The sequence below is a fragment of the Coregonus clupeaformis genome, chromosome 28 (assembly GCF_020615455.1).
Source record: "Coregonus clupeaformis isolate EN_2021a chromosome 28, ASM2061545v1, whole genome shotgun sequence".
Taxonomy (NCBI): Eukaryota; Metazoa; Chordata; class Actinopteri; order Salmoniformes; family Salmonidae; genus Coregonus; species Coregonus clupeaformis.
In genome coordinates this window covers 34,568,445-34,589,141 of record NC_059219.1, presented here as the reverse complement: position 1 = coordinate 34,589,141, position 20,697 = coordinate 34,568,445, and the positions used below count along the sequence as shown (strand labels likewise).

The 20,697-nt window shown below is 42.9% G+C and overlaps 1 protein-coding gene and 1 non-coding gene across 3 annotated transcripts; both read left to right on the top strand.

Moving 5' to 3' along the window:
• Positions 1-3,079: 3,079 nt before the first annotated feature.
• On the top strand, positions 3,080-8,732 carry LOC121543728 (phosphate carrier protein, mitochondrial-like). 2 transcript variants are annotated; one of them, XM_041853878.1, is made up of 8 exons: positions 3,080-3,187; positions 3,591-3,748; positions 5,827-5,957; positions 6,432-6,611; positions 6,824-7,005; positions 7,630-7,802; positions 8,108-8,218; positions 8,569-8,732. In XM_041853878.1, exons 1-8 carry the CDS (start codon positions 3,174-3,176, stop codon positions 8,727-8,729), a joined length of 1,110 nt encoding a protein of 369 aa, XP_041709812.1. In that variant the 5' UTR covers positions 3,080-3,173; the 3' UTR covers positions 8,730-8,732. The 2 variants fall into 2 exon arrangements, with proteins under 2 accessions (XP_041709812.1, XP_041709813.1); XM_041853879.1 differs by lacking the exon at positions 5,827-5,957 and adding an exon at positions 4,702-4,826.
• On the top strand, positions 7,251-7,491 carry LOC121543992. The gene has a single exon (XR_005996057.1). It is a non-coding gene; the product is annotated as a small nucleolar RNA SNORA53 (small nucleolar RNA).
• Positions 8,733-20,697: the final 11,965 nt, after the last annotated feature.

Below are 20,697 nucleotides of genomic sequence, written 5' to 3'. Positions count from 1 at the left end.
CCATCAAATTATAGACTGATCATGTCTTTGTCAGTGGACAAACGTACAAAATCAGCAGGGGATCAAATACTTTTTTCCCTCACTGTAATAGGCAACAATATGTGATTATACAGATATACTAATAACGATATTTCACATTGTGCGTCTGCATAATTTAAATGTAACAATTTGCATTAGACCAAGACCACTTGATCAATAGTTATTGCTCTAGTATCCTATGGCGCCACTAGTGCCAATAACATCTATAGTGTCACCAATTGGTCTGGTGCAACCATCTAAGGTTGCAGTGACTTTATATTCACACAGCTTCTAAGGGACATAAGGTTTACATACCAAATTTCATTGCCCCATGTCCATCGGTTCAGTTCTTATAGCCCTGGTGTGATATGATGCCATCTAGTGTGGCCGACTATGAATGCAGCAACTAATCATTCTCAAAGCCATTACACTGATGTAGTTTTCAAAGGTTTTCCCAAATTTCCAAGATGTAGGAAAATCTATCCTGACAGATCTTATGGGTCCTTGAGGTAAATTTGTTCAGCATGAAGAAAAACACCTACATACAAAGTTTCAAGTCTCTAGGTCAAACGGGGCTTCAGATATGAGGGTTTACGTGAGACTGCTTATAACAGCACCACCTATTGGCCAATCTGTGCCATTCTTTTTGACCGAGTTATTTATGTCCTCTAGTTTCTGTGCCAAATTATATAAAAGTTACCAATCTATGCTTGATTTATTTGACCATGTCAATACTTTTTTTATATATAAGATATAAAGCTTCTCTGTGAACCCTAATTAAAATTCAAATATAAATAAAAGCTACTTATCTTAAGCTAGGGCTGAGATAAGCTGAGGGGAAAGCCAGACTGAACAGGTGGAATTTTAGTCAGCTTTTGAAGGTGGTGAAAGAGTCAGAGTTGCAGGTGGCTTGGGGGGAGAGAGTCCCAGAATTTGGAGGCAGCGGTACTGAATGCCCGGTCCCCCATTCTTGTTTTAGGGATGGATGGTGAGTAGTTCGGAGACAGCGGGAAGGTGTGTGTGTATGGAGGAGGTCGGAGAGGTATGAGGGGCCAAGGCTATGGAGGGCCTTGTAGGTGAGGAGTAAGATCTTGTAGGTAATGCAGAATTTGACTGGGAGCCAGTGAAGGTGGTGCAGAGTGGGGGGTGATGTGTTCCCAGGGTTTGGTGTGTGTGAGGACCCTGGCAGCAGAGTTCTGGACGTACTGGAGCCGCAGTAGTCCAGACTAGAGGTCTTCACGGGTCCACCCGAACCTGAAATTCTAACTTTTTCCTTGGGTCCGGGTCGGGTCCTGTTTGATTGTGATCGGATCTCGGTTCTATGTAACCACAGCTCTGCATAGCTTGTAGCATATTTAATTTACGCTAATAAGGTGAATTTATTGACTTATAGAAGGCCTAACCAACATATAAAGGTCAGGTCGGGTCTAGGTCTGGTTGTCGTCGGGTCCATTCGGGTTCGGATCAGATTTTTCTCAGGTCCGTTCAGGTCCGGGTCCCCCTTTTTGGACCCGAGAAGACCTCTAGTCCAGACGTGATGTAACAATTGATGGTGGAAGAAGGCGTATTTGGTGATGTATTTGAAGTGGGGCTCAAAGGAGAGCGTGGGGTCCAGGATGACACCCAGGTTTCTGATCTCAGATGATGGGCAGATGGAACATCCCTCGATGGACCCACTTTCTTGAGGAGAGCCTTGGGAGCCACCAGCATGACCTGTTTTATTACTGTTGAGTTGGAGTAGATTGGATGTCATCCAGTTTTGATTTCCTGGAGGCAGTTGATCAGAGACGGGGGAGAGAGATGAGAGGTGGGTTTGGTGTGGATGTAAATCTGGGTGTCATCCGCATAGCAGTGGAAGTTGAGACCATGGTGGCGGATGATCTGGCCCAGGGGAACCATGTAGATAATGAAAAGCAGAGGTTCGAGAACGGAGCCTTGAGGCACTCCTTGGACCAGCCTGTCCAAAATAGCTACAGTATTTTTCTTACAGCAGTACTTTCTAGCTGCAGAGGGGGAGCTGAGCCGGTCAATGATAAAATACAGGCCCCACTGAATACCCTCTAATTAGCTCAGAGTGGAAACCAGGAATAGTTTCACCTATTGCACTCATATAGGACCCTGACACTAATTTGAACTTCACCCAGACACCTACACACAGTCAAGTCAGAAGCAGGATTAAGCTACCTACTGACTGCCCATTGCCAAAGGATTGTTAAATATAGGTTGTAGTATAGGCATGAAGGCATTCTCTGTGGTTTCTGCTCTCTGATTTGATATTTATTAAACTGGTCCAATCATTCAGAAGTCCTCTTGATAAGAGCTCATAGGAATATTGAGCTAAACTGCAATGGATACATCAGGTACTGCAAGGTGTAATGCCGAGTTCACATGCTACTCGGAACTCTGACATTTCTGACTTGCTAACTGGTTTGTGGCACGTGTATAACTATAACCATAGCAAGTTGGAAATATAAGCGTTTCCTAGTTCCGACTAGCATGTGAACATAGCAAAAGTCAAGACTGCCCTGACACTGATGACCTGTAGGGATGGAAGACTGCCCTGCTCCACAGGCCTAGATTACTACCATGGACAAGAATAGACTGCCAGGGCATAGTAATCTATTTAGACCTCAGACCTCTCTCTCTCTCCCACGTGCTCTCTCTGTATCGCTCTCTCTCTCTCTGCCTCTCTCCCTCCTCTCTCAACCTCTCAATTAAATTAAATTCAAAGGAATTTATTGGCATGGGAAACATATGTTTACATTGCCTCTCTCTCTCCCCCTCACTCCCTCTCAATCTCACACACACATGCACACACTGCACTCCATCATGTATTAACTAAAGTGTCAGGAATACACATGTTATACAGCTAAAATCATTTGAACAGTTTTTGAACACAAGAAAGCAACAAGCACAGCAAATGTGTTTAGTCTTCCATGTGGTTGGTGGCACTGTCACTTCTCCTAAAACTCAATGTCATTCCGTATATCGTCCCTGATAGGACAGTATGCAGAAGGACTCTCCCACTTTTCCCGGTAACGTGAGGGAAGGACAAATTGATTTACCGCGAGGTCGTTCGGCCCCTGTGAGCCGCCAGTTGCAGTAGAGCGGAGGCGCCATTTTAAGACACCGAGCGAGCGACTGAGTGGAGTTCTATGACATATTTAACGTAACAATTCGATTTTACATTGTTAGAGTAGAATGGAATATGAAAGCTTGTCTTTACTGTAATGCTGTGTTTAGGACGTTTAGAATGTTTTATTTTGGTAACTTGGCTTGTGTTGCGCAACCGTTCCACCTTGGGAAAGCTAGCTAAAGTTAATCAGCCGCTAACTAACTAGTACTAGTGTGAGTTAGCTAAATTAACTTACCTAACAAACCAGAGAGGAATAGCTGCTAGCACCAACAATAACATGATTGAATACGGTTTGCCTTTCCATTCAATGTTGTCTGGATGTCAAACTATAACTACATCCCACGTGACATTCCAACCCCCTTCCTAGCCTGTCAGCTGTCTGACTGTTGTCTGATCGTGTTTCCATAGCTTGCTAACATTCGCTTTCATTCTACAGCCCGGTTTTGGACACCATGTATCCGACCACGCTAACGCAGTTGTCCCGGGCTAATCCCTTCAACGCCCCGCTCTTCTCCCTCCAAGAAATCGAGGAGCCCAAACAGAGCCTTCCCGCAAATGGACTGAGCCGCAACCTCGCTGCCGCAGCAATCGCTGGTAAATCAAGGTTCTGCATGCTAACAAGTGCAGTTAGCAAGTAGCTAACTAGCAAGCGAACAAGTACGCAGCCAGCTGAATCAATGACAATGATGAGACGAGATACCGATTTTATTCACCATGTGTTATTTAATAGATGTGACAGTTGTGTGTTGGTCAAACGTTTAACACTACCTAGCAATCTAGCCACTGAAATGTGTAATGTCAAAGACAGGCTAGGCCTAGTCTATGGAGGACATGGAAGGGCAAATGTAAACTTTGAAATATGCTGCAGGTGTTTGAACTGAATTCATGCCGTCCCCCAATCGCTGTTTAAAACTAAGGCGAGAGGCCCCTGATTTTAAATGGGCAAAGTAGAAGTTAGGCGAATGTCTATATTGCTTTCTAGCACACCAACCAGCTAAAGATATGCGTCTGACCCCTAGACTGGGGCATTTCATTGGTTCTCATTTCAGATAAGTTTGACAAGTTTTGTCAAGATTTAGGATCACTTGAAACGCTATCCTTTTTGAAGCCTAAAGCATGGCCTTTAACAACCCCTCAGTCATATTCTGACATTTCTTTGTTGCTTTACATTTTTCTATGGAATATTTTTTGGTTTTACGGATTAGCCAGCCTAGTTCTAAAGGTGACATTAGCTATTATTTAACCACGATATTTGAGTAAGGCTTTTGGTTCGTTTTAGAGCTTGCTGGCCAGTGTCCTTTTTTTATAGCCTAAACACTGTATGCTGGTTGGTTGATTAGTTATACAGCTAGTCTTCTCTGCTGGTACAGCGCCTGTTGCACAACAGTCTGCCCTCACAAGGAGTAAATGTTCTACACACACAATTAAGCTCCACTTGCATTTGCCCTTTAGCCTAGTAAAGATGCAGGTTGCTCTTACTTACTGCCACTTTTCTAACATCAACACCAAGTCCCCTTTTTGAAAGTATTGCTTGACTCTTTCTTCAGAGGGAGACAGCTGTGAGTTCGGCTCACGGAAGTATTTACTCCTGTGTGGGTTTGGTGGCATCATCAGCTGTGGCACCACACACGCAGCCCTAGTGCCCCTCGATCTGGTCAAATGCAGAATGCAGGTCTGTCTATCCCTGGTGCCACTTAAAACCCAACACACTGTTTTTTTTATATTTATGCATTCATTTGCATGGGAGAATGGATGTATCAAGCAGCCCTGTTTTGTGGTGGAGTGTTTGTCATTGTTGTTCCTCCTGTTTTATCCCACTTGATCACCTGATTTTATTGTTTTAGAATGACCCACATCGCATGTTAAGTGTGTGATTCACAATCACCAGTGTTATTGTTTAATGAACCTCCCTGCCTGCTACCATTCCCCTTCTCAATCCACAGCTAAAGGACTTGTAGGTCACTGGAAGGTCAGGAGTGACAATGGGAAAATGTGTTCAGAATGTTCACCCTGCTATTTATAACATGATCAAAGTGCAGCTATGCATTGCTAGAATGTAGCCAATAGCTTTATACTGTAAGTAGGTCCAAAGGCCCAAGTAATTTACACCTCAATGGAATTATTTCCAGCTTTAAAGTGAATAAAGAATAAACGATTTATGCAGGCTATATGTATTATTTCAACTAACTATACAGCTGATGCTTCAACACAATTGTTTTATTTAAGTAAAAGCTGTTAGACATTTGAGTCAAGTTAGAATTCTCAATGTTTATTTTTATTTTTTTAACCAATGATTTTTATCCCTATGTTATGATTATTTGATCAATGAGTGAAATAAATCATGGGTATATAATCACAATCAGTTAGTCAATTTAAAATCACAAGCAGGGTTGGGGTCAGTTCCATTTCAATTCAGGAAGTACATTGTAAACTGATTCAAATTGTAAACAATTATCATTGAGAACCATTGAGATACATTGGAATGTCAGTTTACTTCCTGAATTGAAAAGGAATTGACCTAAACCCTGATTCACAAGTGTTTGAAATTTGAACTGACTCATTCCCTGGTGTGTTCTAATGTAATGGTGGCATGTTTGTTGGTGATTATTGTCCTGTGTTGCATGTGTCGTGACTGCATGTTGGGCACGTATTGTTGTGTTTTTTTGCTGCAGACTCTGCAGATGTGAGCTGTGAGTTTGGCTCAACAAAGTACTATGCCCTGTGTGGCTTTGGGGGTATCCTGAGCTGCGGCCTCACACACACAGCTGTTGTACCCCTCGACCTTGTCAAGTGCCGCATCCAGGTTTGTGGTACCCCCTGTAGCTGTCTGCTGTGTGAAGGCCTCCATAGCTCCTGTAAGAAAAGGTGCCCAATCCTAAATCTACTCCTAAGAAGTTAGTTTAAACGTTATTGTCCCAGAGGGATTGTTACACAATTGTGGCCTTACATTCCGTCAAGACCTTGCAGTCCAAATTTACCCTTAATTATTATACAATTGAATAGATGAGGAAGAAATTGGGCGGAAAACTCGATTTGGGATTGGGCAGACGTTTCCTGTAGATTAGCAGCCATCGGGTAAATCACTAGCTAACAGTACTAATGTTCACCTGGATAACCCCCTAGTTCACAACCTGAAACCTAGCTAGTATTTTTTTTTTAATAAACATGGCCTAGAACCCTTAGATAAAATTACCTAGATTTCAGCCCGTAGGGCTCTAGTCTAGGCTACCCCCATTGTTCCTTTGACTCTACTAATCGATTGGTTTTTCTTCCTTAGGTGGACCCTGACAAGTACAAGAGCATTGGCAAAGGCTTCTCCCTCACATTGAAGGAGGATGGAGCCCGAGGGCTGGCTAAGGGCTGGGCCCCTACCTTCATCGGCTACTCCATGCAGGGTCTCTGCAAGTTTGGCTTCTATGAGATGTTCAAGATCTTCTACAGCGACATGCTTGGAGAGGTCAGTCAGGGGTAGGAACCAATGTGGGTAGAAACCAACAAGGTTGGATTCCCTGGTTTACAGTGTGTTAAAGGGACACTTCGCCCACCAAAAATTGTAAATTGCATGCTAATTAGCAGGCGCTTTAATCCGTGTGTGACTTTGAACCCATGACATTGGTGTTGCTAGCCCACACAGGACCACAACTGACCTTGCCCCCTCTCATCTAACAGGAGAACACATACCTGTGGAGGACATCCCTGTACCTGGCTGCGTCTGCCAGTGCAGAGTTCTTCGCTGACATTGCCCTGGCCCCCATGGAGGCGTGCAAAGTGCGTATCCAGACCTGCCCTGGCTACGCCAACAACCTCAGACAGTGTGCTCCCAAGATGTTCGCAGAGGAGGGAGTATGGGCGTGAGTAGATATTGTATTTGGTTTGGTTTGTATTTGTTTTGGAGGCTGTATAACCTGTAAAAGTATTCAACCCTTCTCATGGACAGCTACCAGGTGTGTATGCTTTTGTTCCTACACTAGGTGAACAAATTTGCGTCAACTTGTAGCCTTGATTAGAGTAATTGGGTGTTTCTTGGCTGGTATGGAACATAAGCCTGCAAAAGTAATTATTGCTCCCCATAGCTGATTTGTGAGGTTACCAAACAAACACGCTCCTTAGATCCTGAGTGCCTCTGGAGGGCACTCCTGTGCTGGGGCTGTTGTCTCTTGAGTGCTGCAGCTCCAGCTTGGAGGCCCTCAGCAGCTTTTTGGCTGTACAGTTGGAGGTGCTTGAGTCATTGGCGTGTGAGAGCAGTCTACCTGCCTCCCAGCACCCCAGCTGCCCTGGCAACCCTCAGTCTACCATAGTTTGTTCTCATCTCCTTTACACTCTTGTGTGGGGAAAAATGACTGGGGAAAGTCAGTGCCTTGTTAGTAACCACCGTATTGCTTTCACCTATGGTTTCTGATCAGAGAGACGAGAACTCTGATCTGTATGGAACTGACACTCTTCCTTCTCTCTCCCCACCCCCTCCTTTCTCTCAGGTTCTACAAGGGTGTGGTTCCCCTGTGGATGAGGCAGATCCCCTATACCATGATGAAGTTTGCCTGCTTTGAGAGGACCGTGGAGCTGCTCTACAAACACGTGGTGCCCAAACCCCGCGCTGAGTGCACCAAGGGCGAGCAGCTGATCGTCACCTTCACGGCCGGCTACATCGGTGAGTAGTAGTACCACAGGAAATAGGATGAAGGTGGCCCTAGGTTTAGGAGCTCACCTAGAGTCAGGATTGTGTTGTCCTTGTAATAACTAAGGTTAGGATTGGGGGAAGCGTAATATGATCCTAGATCTGTGCCCAATGGCAACTTCTACCCAGAGAAACCTGTGTCGTATTCATGTTTTGCAACGGTAGTTGTCCCTCCGTTTTCCATTTGGTGACGAACAAAGATCACCCAGGCTTCTGTTTGATTGGATATAATGGACCTATATAAGAGTGTGTGCTGATGATTTGTCTGTCCCCTGCAGCTGGTGTGTTCTGTGCTATCGTGTCCCACCCAGCGGACTCAGTGGTGTCTGTACTGAACAAGGAGAGTGGCAGCACCGCCGCCCAAGTGCTCAAGAAGCTCGGACCTAAAGGTGAGTGGACAACCATAGGGCTTGTCTTACTGGCTGTGCAGTTGGAGGTGCTTGAGTCGTTGGTGTGTGCGAGCAGTCTACCTGTCCCCCAGCACCACTGCTGCACTGGCAACCCTCAGTTCCACCATTGCAGCCAGGCTGGGGGGTGGATAACACTTGTTTTACTCCCTTTGGATAGGGTCCTGTAACAGTCAGTCTACTGAGTATGGTCTTTTAAATCTTGCATTGTATGACTGCCCAACATTGGGTGTTTGGCCCACTCAAAGAAACATAAAAGCAGATGTAATTTATTGATACACTTCCAACACCTCAGCTAAACATCCCTTCTCCCATTCTCTCCCCCTTTTAAGGTGTGTGGAAGGGCCTGGTTGCCCGTATCATCATGATCGGTACCCTGACCGCCCTGCAGTGGTTCATCTACGACTCCGTGAAGGTCTACTTCCGCCTGCCCCGTCCCCCTCCCCCTGAGATGCCAGAGTCCCTCAAGAAGAAGCTGGGGCTCACTGAGTAAAAAGGAAAAAACCCAACTACACTCCAACCCCCTAACATCATCTCCAGGGGCCCCTCTCAACTCACACCTCACCGCCCTGGCTGCAGCACACAGCTCTGTTTTCTATATTTATGTTCCTAAAGCAGCTCCTCTTCTCCAGGCCCAGGGTTGTTCCTCCCATGTATATTTAAGAGAAAGAGAGACCGGAAGGGAGGGATCCATGTTCATTCCCCCTCTGCACTGAGGTACAGGAGAATATACGTACTGTAGAAACATGGTCTGGTTTTATCGAATCATGTCATTAGTTATGTGGAAATTATATAATTATTGAAATAAATTATTCCCTCTAAAACATGTCCGGTTGTTTTAATTTCTTGAAGTTTTCCACTGCAATTAAAATAATTTGGGTAATAGGGTAAACACTGGTATATTGGTATACTACACTACCGGTCATTCAATGGTTTTTCTTTATTTTTACTATTTTCCACATTGTAGAATAATAATGAAGACATCCAAACTATGAAATAACACATATGGAATCATGTAGTAACCAAAAAAGTGCTAAACAAATCAAAATGGATTTTATATTTGAGATTCTTCAAATAGCCACACTTTGCCTTGATGACAGCTTTGCACGCTCTTGGCGTTCTCTCAACATGCTTCACCTGGAATGCTTTTCCAACAGTTTTGAAGGAGTTCCCACATATGCTGAGCACTTGTTGGCTGCTTTTCCTTCACTCTGCGGTCCGACTCAACCCAAACCATCTCAATTTGGTTGAGGTCGGGGGATTGTGGAGGCCAGGTCATCTGATGCATCACTCTCCTTCTTGGTAAAATAGCCCTTACACAGCCTGGAGGTGTGTTGGGTCATTGTCCTGTTGAAAAAGAAATGATAGTCCCACTAAGCCCAAACCAGATGGGATGGCGTATCGCTGCAGAATGCTGTGGTAGCCATGCTGGTTAAGTGCGCCTTGAATTCTAAATAAATCACAGACAGTGTCACCAGCAAAAGCACCCCCACACCATAATACCTCCATGCTTTACGGTGGGAAATACACATGCGGAGATCATCCATTCACCCACACCGCGTCTCACAAAGACACAGCGGTTGGAACCAAAAATCTCCAATTTGGACCCCAGACCAAAGGACAAATTTCCACCGGTCTAATGTCCATTGCTCTCTTCTTATTGGTGTCCTTTAGTAGTGGGTTCTTTGCAGCAATTCAACCATGAAGGCCTGATTCACACAGTCTCCTCTGAACAGTTGATGTTGAGATGTGTCTGTTATTTGAACTCTGTGAAGCATTTATTTGGGCTACAATTTCTGAGGCTGGTAACTAATGAACTTATCCTCTGCAGCAGAGGTAACTCTGGGTCTTCCATTCCTGTGGCGGTCCTCATGAGATCCAGTTTCATCGTAGCGCTTGATGGTTTTTGTGACTGCACTTGAATAAACTTTTTAAGTTCTTGAAATGTTCCGTATTGACTGACCTTCATGTCTTAAAGTAATGATGGACTGTCGTTTCTCTTTGAGCTGTTCTTGCCATAATATGGACTTGGTCTTTTACCAAATAGGGCTATCTTCTGTATACCCCCCCCCCTACCTTGTCACAACACAACTAATTGGCTCAAATGCATTAAGAAGGGAAGAAATTCCACAAATTAACTTTTAAGAAGGCACACCTGTTAATTGAAATGTATTCCAGGTGACTACCTCATGAAGCTGGTTGAGAGAATGCCAAGAGTGTTCGAAGCTGTCATCAAGGCAAAGGGTGGCTATTTGAAGAATCTCAAATATAAAATATGTTTTGATTTGTTTGACACTTTTTTGGTTACTATATGATTCCATATGTATTATTTCATAGTTTTGATGTCTTCACTATTATTCTACAATGTGGAAAATAGTAAAAAAAATTGACCGGTAGTGTATAAATTTTTTAGCTGCCTGACTGTTCCAGGGTGGTGTCATAGTCAAATGTGAGTTGGCAATAGCTTTGAATTACTTACATTACCTTCAATACTTGAAATTACGTTCATGCAATACTGAGTGACACATGATATAGAGCAGGGTTTCCTAAACGTTTTCACTCGGGGGCGGCAACTTCTAGCATTGGGGAACATCCCGCGCCCCCCCTGCACGTGCCACGTCTATTTCTATGGGCACAAGCACTGTTCATGACACAAACTGTTCACACCCCTCTTGGTGGAGAGAATTTTGCAGGTTTAAAGCTTATTTCCTGCAATTCTACACATTTTGTCATGGGGTGCAAAGAGCTTTGCTGTTTTAAAGCACATTTTATTGCAATTCTATACATTTTGCCATGTCTAATATGTATTCATGTGATATTTGAGTGAAAGAAATTACAATATGTGCTAAAAAACCTAAATATAAAAATGTTAGCTGACATGGGCTAGTCGATCTGGACATTTCTGACAAGTTGGGAATAGCTCTAAGGTATGCAATGACTTACATGGCGAGGAACTGATGATGCACTATCCCATTTCGAAATTGCACCTTGTGTTTTCTACTAAAACTGTCAAGAGTAAGTTTGAAGACAGACAGAGTTCCTTTAAAAAATTATAAACAGCACCTCCCCTAGACAGCTGGAACCACTGAATAGAGTACCACAGTATGAGTTGTAATACCCATAAAACCTAGCGGTCAAACAAGGAAATGGTTCCAATAGTTTTCTCACCATTCATTTTTCCCATAGGGGATTTTAGAAACAGGTAAGGGCTGTGTTTTGTGTAGGCTTACCCTGGTGTGATGTTTTGATAACTGTGTAAACCTCTCTAGGACAAGGTGACCTGTCAATATATTTGTATTTACCCCACCAAAAAATGATATGCTAATGTGGCTATCATAAAGAACTACAAATGCCATGATGATCAGGACAAGACTGCCGAATCGAGGCAAAGGTAAAAATCGCTGGATTTACTATCTAATGTTTAGCTAAATGTAGTAATGAATAAATTGGCTACATTTCTTTAAATGGACAATTCTGTTAACTGTCTTGTGCAAGTTTTAAATTGACACAATACCTGTTAGCAAATGTGTCAGCTATAGATGACGCACAGGAGCTTGCAGGGATTTGTAGTCTTGCATGATGTCTACTTTGATGCTAATTAGCATTTTCGGATCTGAGAGTAAATAGAGCTGAATATATTGATAAAAGTCACCTTGTCCAGGAGAGATTTACATGGTTATCAAAACATCATGTCAGGGTAAGCCTACACGAAACACAGCCCTTATTTTAAGTGTTTCTAAAATTCCCTATGGGAAAAATGAATGGTGGATAAACGATTGGAACCATTTCCTTGTTTGACAGCTAGGTTTTGTGGCTATTATGACACCTCCACCGTGTGGCTATATACCCTCAGAAATAGAAACAGGTGCAGGATTTGTTTCTGTTCTCTACATAAACTCTAGAGGGAGCTATATACTAGGTACAGCGTGTGTCAGAATGGAATTTAGTTGGGTCTCAATGACCTGAATATTACATTTGTATTCCTTTGTGATATACAAAAAAAAATATGTCCCTAGTGATGCTCTTATCTGATGAATGTCTCTGAATAGAGGATCACCCCATTTATGAAAAATGCATCTTGTCAGAACATCAAAGTTGCCTGCATCGTTCTGCTTTGTAAAATGGAGGCCTCAGCAATGAGCATTGATAGTATGTGATTTGGGTGCAGGGCTAGGAGGTGAGCAGAACTGCCTGAGGCGCTGGGGAATCTAATGGACTAGTGTATCTAGCATGTGTCACAATGAACCCAAGACGGCCTCCCAATGTTAATCGGACCGCATTGTGATTCAGTAACCATGTCATTATAATCCATTTGGTTGCTCTTAATAATGGGTTTTTCACATTTCCCTTCCCTGAAAGCAGACACACAATAGAAGCGAAGTTTCCAGGAAATGAGATGTGTGTTGTGTTTGCGTACCTGGAGCTCAGGTCTGCTGACTGGGGAGGGGGGGGGGGGGTCATGGGATATGGATTTCTCTGTGACCCCTTGGTGACCTCTGTATAATGTGGTAAGAATTGTGTGCTTTTAAATAGTAATGACTCGGATGTACTCTGCTGCTACTGCTGTTTGAAAAAAAACATGGTTTATTTAAAGTGGGGGGATGTTGATCAGCATGGAATATACTCCCAAAATGTGTGAAATTCAGAAATGGCTCTGTACAGATACTGATATCATGGTATGATTCATTCATTCAGTCAGTAATTGATTCATTTCTTAACTCTATTACTTGTGGTGTTATGTAGCCTAATGTATCATATTTCTACACTTTGTCTTTCATCCATTAGTCCTGGGAAGTACATAACAAGTACTAACTACCACCTCAAGCAGCGTAACATTCCAGAGATGCTAAGTACTGCTATAGATAACTAGCTATCCTTTCAAGTTGTATTAGTCCTATGTACAGGATACACAATAGTAAATAATAAAATATAAGAATAAGAACATAATGGCTCAGTAAAATAGAATAAACATAAAACATTTCCTGAAGATAACATCGTCCTGGGGTGTAAACTCTAAAAGGATAGCTGCTGAGGGAACAAGCTCGGTTTGCTATTTTTACCCTGGTCCCTAATATATATCACTGTGGACTACTGAGGTGACGACAGCTGCAGCCCATCAGTGGCAGTTCTCCCAATCCCCAGAGAACCAGGCCTGCCAATGTTTTTCCACTTCTATCTTCCATGTTATTTTAATACTGCAACTGAAGATAAAACTGAAGACCCAATGCGGAACTGAAGACTTCTATATTTGAGAGAAGTCTTGAAAAACTTAAAAGGTAGTACTATGGAAAAACATTTGAAACACAGGATATTGTAAATAGTCTAAGCCTGCCCTGGTGATATTGGAACTATTTTCTATCAGGCACTTATTGCCATCTCTTCATGATTTGACTGCACCACAGCTGACCACAGCACAGGAAACAGTTTCTATTCATATCCTTCCTCTGTGTGTGCACATGTGTGAACGTGTGTGCGGTCCATTGTGTTTCTGCCCTTGTGTTGGTTTTGTGGAGGTCACTCTAAAACAGTAGCCAGTGCTCCTGTTTCACAAGAGCTGGGCTGAGTTAGGGGGTGGGATGACCCTGAGTCTTGTGTATCCAAAATGGCACCCTATTCTCTCTGTAATTAACAACCTCAGGCCAGAGTCTCATGGGCCTCTGTCATGTGTAGTATAAAGCTTTAGCAGTAGCTAACAATTTAATGAGTTACTGTGTGGGAAACTTGAGGTGTGTCATGTGACTAGTGTTTTTCATTGATCATTGATTGATTGATTAATTGATCATGGCACGTGATGATATAGTTGTGTGATACACATTCAGGGATTGTGGCCAAGATAGAGGTCAGTTATTCAATATGTGAATGTAAAATAATTGTCCTTCATTACATTAAAAACATCTATATTCACCATACACAGTCATAGACTAAAGGAAATCAAATCTGGTTACTGTGCACATCTATTGTGTTTTGAAGGGTCAGTTTTGACTCGTGTGTCCTTTAATAAAAGGAACAATAGCTATCATTGGGCGGATTGGATTATGCAGGCCCGTTATGTGAACGGGTAAAAGTGGTGAGGGAGGAGCGCCCTTCTCAAATCGAACAGTGATCTGCGCCGCTCGGTCATGTTGTCAACAAGGCAGCATGGTGCATCTTCCAGAAACATACATCTCTTTTCCGTAAAATATGTTAGAATTTTCAAACTAGTTTTCATTGGGAAGGCAGATAAAGCATTTCTACCATACAGAGGTTGCCATACAGAGGTTGGCCTTTTCTGTCATATGGCCCGTTCCCATGAAATTCATTACAAATATTTTTGGGGGATAAATTGAAGCCGAATCTCAAGTGCTTCACATTACAACAAGCATTGCTACCGCTCATGACCTTCTTGTTAATGGTGGGCTGGACTGTTCCGTGTGTCATTGTGCCCTGTAGTCAAATGTACCCACATTGTATGTGATGATAAGGATATTTGACAGGGAGAGAGGGAGTGAGCGAGAAGGTGGGAGAGAGGGAGACGTAGGGATAGAGACAAAGAGTGAGAGAGGTGGGAGAGAGAGATAAAGACAGACAGAGAGAGAGGAATGGAGAGAGCTTGGTGCACCACACTACACACTCCCTGCTTGCATGTTCACCAAACAATGCCCTTGCTGCAGCTGATTGGATGTCTTTAACAGGATCAGTGTCCTCTCACCTCATTGGCTGAGAAAGTAGGAGTGACTTAAACCCTATTGGGTGCCGTGGCTTCATGTGTGAGATTCATAGGATTGCAGCAACATCAGGAGAGGAGGGAGGGAGAATAGCCATCTAATACAGTATGTGATACATGAGTTTACCTCCTCAGTTAAATGAATCTATTGGAGGACAGTGGAATAGATTATAGCAAAGTGGAATGGAGCACAGTGAAATGGAACGCCAAAACCTTAGGCTAGTACAGAGGACTGTAGAAATGTAGTAGATAGGCCTATGGTCAATGTTAATAAATGTCATCATAAAAATGCATGACATGATTTAAAGACATGTTTTCCTCCACCTACATAATCCCCAAAACCTGGGAACACTAAAACATGACAAAGGGGAAGACAAACAATGTAGCACTGAGCCAAAGTAAACATCCTAGCGGCAGGGCGTGGTCTATACAGGAGACAACCAGTGTCTATTGTCTTTGCACTGTCTGGGTTCCTGACATCATCACCCCTCTCTCTCCAGTTAACCGAGTGACCGTTGGACCTGTTGCAGTAGTTACAATAAGAGACCTTCAGACCCTTTAAATATTACATAATCTTACTATGCCCTTAACCCATCACACTGCGAGGGAATGGCAACAGTTGACTGTATGTCACAGTAAAAAAAAAAAAAGTTAAGTCAAATTAGAAAAGTTTGTTACCTGGCTGCCTTAAAAATGTTAAGTACAATCTGGATTTCGTGTTGAGTTAACTCAATCTAAAGTTACTTCAACCTAGTAAAGTAACTGGAACTGACTATTTTGATTTAATAACTTGTTGAGTGAACTTTATACTTTTAGTCAAATCAACTGATTTTTTTAGTTGTCCTAACAAAGCTACTCAAGTTGTTTTGACAAATCACGAAGTGGAGAGGAAGTATTTGATACTCAGAAAAACACAACTTTTATTTGTTTTATCTTACCGAAGTTTGTAACCTTAAAATGTTAAATTATGTCAACTTCCTATACAGTTGAAACAACTACTTAGAGAATTACACATTTCAGAACTGACAAAATCTTTGAAATTATGTCACAGAGATTTCAGTAGGGAAGATTATGCTCCCATCTGTCTCTTGCTCATGTGTGAGCTTTTTCGCCAGTTTCAAAACTGTCAGTGCACTCTTTAATGATGTCAAACAACAGACCATTTTAACTACAATGGCATTCTCAATAACGGTTACAGAAACGTTTTACTTGTTACTTTTTACATGTGGTTGTTTATCTACCTTTGTTGAATGCACTAACTGAAGTCACTCTGGATAAGAGCATCTGCTAAATGACCAAAATGTAAATGTAAATGTACCCCGCCCCCCCCCCAAAAAAACAACAACAACAACAACAACAACAACACATAATCAGTTGAAGTCATCTGAACATGACATTTTCAGTCAACACTACTGTTATGTTGCTTCAGTTGATTTGACTTCAAGGTTGTACATTTCTAAGTTGAGTAAACACATAGTTGTTTTGCTAACTCAACTTGATTTAATACGTTTTGACATTTTGAGTGAGTTGAAGTCAACTCAATTTAAATATTTATTTTTTTACTTGGCTAGATAAAACAATTAATTTTGACTGTATCTCAATTTTTTATTTTTTTACATATGGGTCAGCCTCATTGACCCACAAAATATTGATTTTAGAAAATACATATGAAAGTGACGTGTCGTTTTTCAGGAAGTAGCCTTGTAGTTTTTTGAACTTTTGTAGGCTTTTTGAATGGTATTCAATTGGCAAAAGCGTAGCGCAATGGTCTTCAGCACAAAAACTTAATAAAAGGCATCTAGCATTCATCCACAAACACAAATATAATTATATATATATATATATATATATATATTGTGGAAGGACCACTGATAGTAGCCCAGCCTGGCATGTGAGTAGAGGGGATCAGAGGCAGTTAAGCAAACCTGGCGGCGAATTAAGTTAAGCAAATCACCTATTCTCTTCCTCCTACATAAGATATGGGAGAACCAGTAGTGGGGAGGAGCTCGGTGGAAAAAGGACGTGTTGATTCTCCAAACTGATTACTTACCTGACAGAAGAAAGGAACGGACTACCTCTTGGGAATGGCAAAAACGGATTCTCACCACCACCAGAAATGAGCCCTCCACGAACGTATAGTTAAGACGGTGACACACACGTGATTTATGTTATAGTTAAAAGTTACTCACCTTCTTGACCTTATTCCTGTAAAGAATAAGATTTGTGTTATCCTTTTGAGATCATCCTTGGTTGTGTGGCATGTGTGAGAAGAAAAGATACCTCAATAGAGAACTTGGTTCTATATCAAAAAACCTGCTCCCGACTCGTTTATTCCACATTTCTGCTTTAGAGCAACAGATAGAATAATTTGTCCGCTCACAATATACAGTCCATTCGGAAAGTATTCAGAGCCCTTGCCTTTTTCCACATTTAGTTACGTTACAGCCTTATTCTAAAATGGAATAAATTGATTTTTTCCCTCATCAATCTATACACAATACCGCATAATGACAAAGTGAAAAAAGGTTTTTAGAAATGTTTGCAAACGTATAAACAAATTAAAACATAAAACGTTTATTTACATAATTATTCAGACCCTTTGCTATGAGACTCAAATTGAGCTCAGGTGCATCCTGTTTCCATTGATCATCCTTGATATGTTTCTACATCTTGTTTGGAGTCCACCTGTGGTAAATTCAATTAATTGGACATGATTTGGAGAGGCACACACCTGTCTATATAAGGACCCACAGTTGACAGTGCATGTCAGTGCAAAAACCAAGCCATGTCGAAAGAATTGTTCATAGAACTCAGAGACAGGATTGTGTCGAGGCACAGATCTGGGGAAGGGTACCAAAACATTTCTGCAGCATTGAAGGTCCCCAAGAACACAGTGGCCTCCATCATTCTTAAGTGGAAGAAGTTTGGAACCACCAAGACTCTTCCTAGAGCTGGCCGCCTGGCCAAACCTAGCAATCGGGGGAGAATCCAAGATGGCATAGCAGTGCAGTCGTGTTCTTTGTTGTGTGTCTGTGTAAATAGCCTGTTTTTTGTATTTTTTGAACATATTTCCCTATCACACTTTTCATCCTTCTACAAAATATACTTTCCTGCAACCCGCCTCACTCAATGTGGAACGGATTCTATTATTGACTTACCCATACACAAAAATGTATGCACGCATGACTGTAAGTCGCTTTGGATAAAAGCGTCTGCTAAATGGCATATTATTATTATTATTATTACCTTTTATCTAGAATCTCCAGTTGATACCAGCTAGCCAGCTAACTAGTGTTGGTGAAACCATAATTAAGAGAGGAAGTACAAAACCAACGACGCTAGACAGAGAGGAATTTGCTTAAGCAAAAGGCAGTTTATTAAACACAGAGATATCTGTTACTGTTAGCTAACATGCATGGGATCCTGCTAATTAACATGCATGGACCTAATCATATAGCACTCTATTAGTGTCAGCTGAGAAGGATGCTTAAACAGAGTTTACAGCATTACTTTATACAATGTAACACAAAAGGAGGGGTCCTTCTTCTAGTCCCTTGATTGGTTCCCCGAGGCGTAGGAGGCGGGTCTGCTCTGTCCAGAGTAGAAGCCCCATTGGTGCACGGCAGAGTCCTCTGCCCTTGGCACCCGACCAGTAGACAGGGGAGTTGAGAATGAGTGTGCGTGCAGTGAAATGTCTGTGTGTGTCCAGGGAACTCGTTGAGGAGTATCTGTTGATCTATGGCCGGAGGTGGGGGTGTTGTCCTATTATCGCATTCCTAGGCCATCTGGTGAGAAGATAAGGTGTTCTCTGTCCTTTTGTTCTCTGACCTTTTGTTCTCTGACCTGGAACAGCATTTATTGAAAACAGGCTCCAAATGGGTCTTACAGAACATTATAGTCAGACCAATCTATAACAAATTATATTTACTACGACACTAGCTACTTGCTATTAGCCACCGTTAGAGGTTTTCACCCAGAACATCGGATTTTCTGCCGGAATAACTGAATCACTGGACATTAACACCGGATCTCAACTAGCTAGCTGCAACCGAATTGGATGTTGCTGTTTGGCTAATCACCACTGCCCCTGAAGCAAGCACCAGTTAGCCTTGAGCCAGGCCCATATCCCGGCTATCTACCTCTCTGTCTACCGGACGGGAGTAGCCAGCTAACTAGCTACTTGCCATTAGCCACCGCTAGCGGTTTATCACCATTGTCCGTGGCCTGCACTACCTACCAGCCAGCTCTAGCCTGGACTATTATCGGCCAGTCTGCACAGCGCGTTATCGACCCAGAACATATCGGTTTATCTGCCGGAATCACTGAATCACTGGACCTTTAACACCGGATCATCGTAGCTAGATAGCTGCAATCAAATGGACATTGTTGTTGGCTAATCAGCCTCGAGCTAGCCGCGAGCCAGGCCCTTCTCCCGGCTATCTACCTCTCTGTCAACCGGACGGGACCTCCTAGTGTTGACACGGAGCCCCGCCGATCCAACACGACTGGTCTGCCGACGAAATCGTCTGATGTGATTACAACAGGTTTCCCGTTACGACGTCAACCACGAAGATCCATCTGCTAGCTGTGGCCTCTTGCTCGCTAGTGCTATAGCAGCCCCCGAACTACCTCCGAACTCTCCTATTGCTGTTCACCGGACCTTATGATAACTCAGCTATACAGCTGATGCCTGCTGGACTGTTCCTTTATACGGTACCGCATTCTGTTTATGTTTAGCCTCAGCCCAAACTTTGTCGCCATTACCAGCTGTTGTCTTAGCTCTCGAATAACACCTGTGATTGCTTTATGCCTCTGTCCCATTTCAATATGCCTTGCTTATTGCTGTTTCGGTTATTTCTTATTGTACTATTTCACTGTAGATCCCCCAGCCCAGCTCAACCTGCCATAGATAGCTCCTTTGTCCCACCCCCCATACACGCGGAGACCGACTCAATCGGTGCCTCCAGTGATGCTATCTCTTTCATCGTTACCCAACGCTTAGGTTTACCTCCACTGTACTCATATCCTTCCATATCCTTTTCTGTACATAATGCCCTGAATCTATTCTACAACGCCCGGAAACCTGCCCCTTTTTTTCTCTGTCCCCAAGCACTAGAAGACCAGTACTTAAAGCCTTTAGCCGTATCCTTGTTCTACTCCTCCTCTGTTCCTCTGGTGATGTAGAGGCTAACCCAGGCCCTGTAGCCCCCAGTATCACTCCTACTCCCCAGGCGTTATCATTTGTTGACTTCTGTAACCGTAAAAGCATTGGTTTCTTGCACGTTAACATCCGAAGCCTCCTCCCTAAGTTTGGTTTATTCACTGCGTTAGCACACTCCACCAACCCTGATGTCCTAGCAGTGTCTGAATCCTGGCTTAGGAAGGCCACCAAAAATTCAGAAATGTCCATCCCCAACTACAACATTTTCCATCTCGATAGAACTGCCAAAGGGGGTGGGGTTGCAATCTACTGTAGAGATAGCCTGCAGAGCTCTATCGTACTATCCAGGTCTGTGCCCAAACAGTTTGAGCTCCTACTTCTAAAAATCCACCTTTCCAGAAATAAGTCTCTCACTGTTGCCGCTTGCTACAGACCCCCCTCAGCCCCGAGCTGTGCCCTGGACACCATATGTGAACTGATTGCCCCCCATCTATCCTCAGAGTTCGTACTGCTTGGTGACCTAAACTGGGATATGCTTAACACCCCGGCCTACAATCTAAACTAGATGCCCTCAATCTCACACAAATTATCAACGAA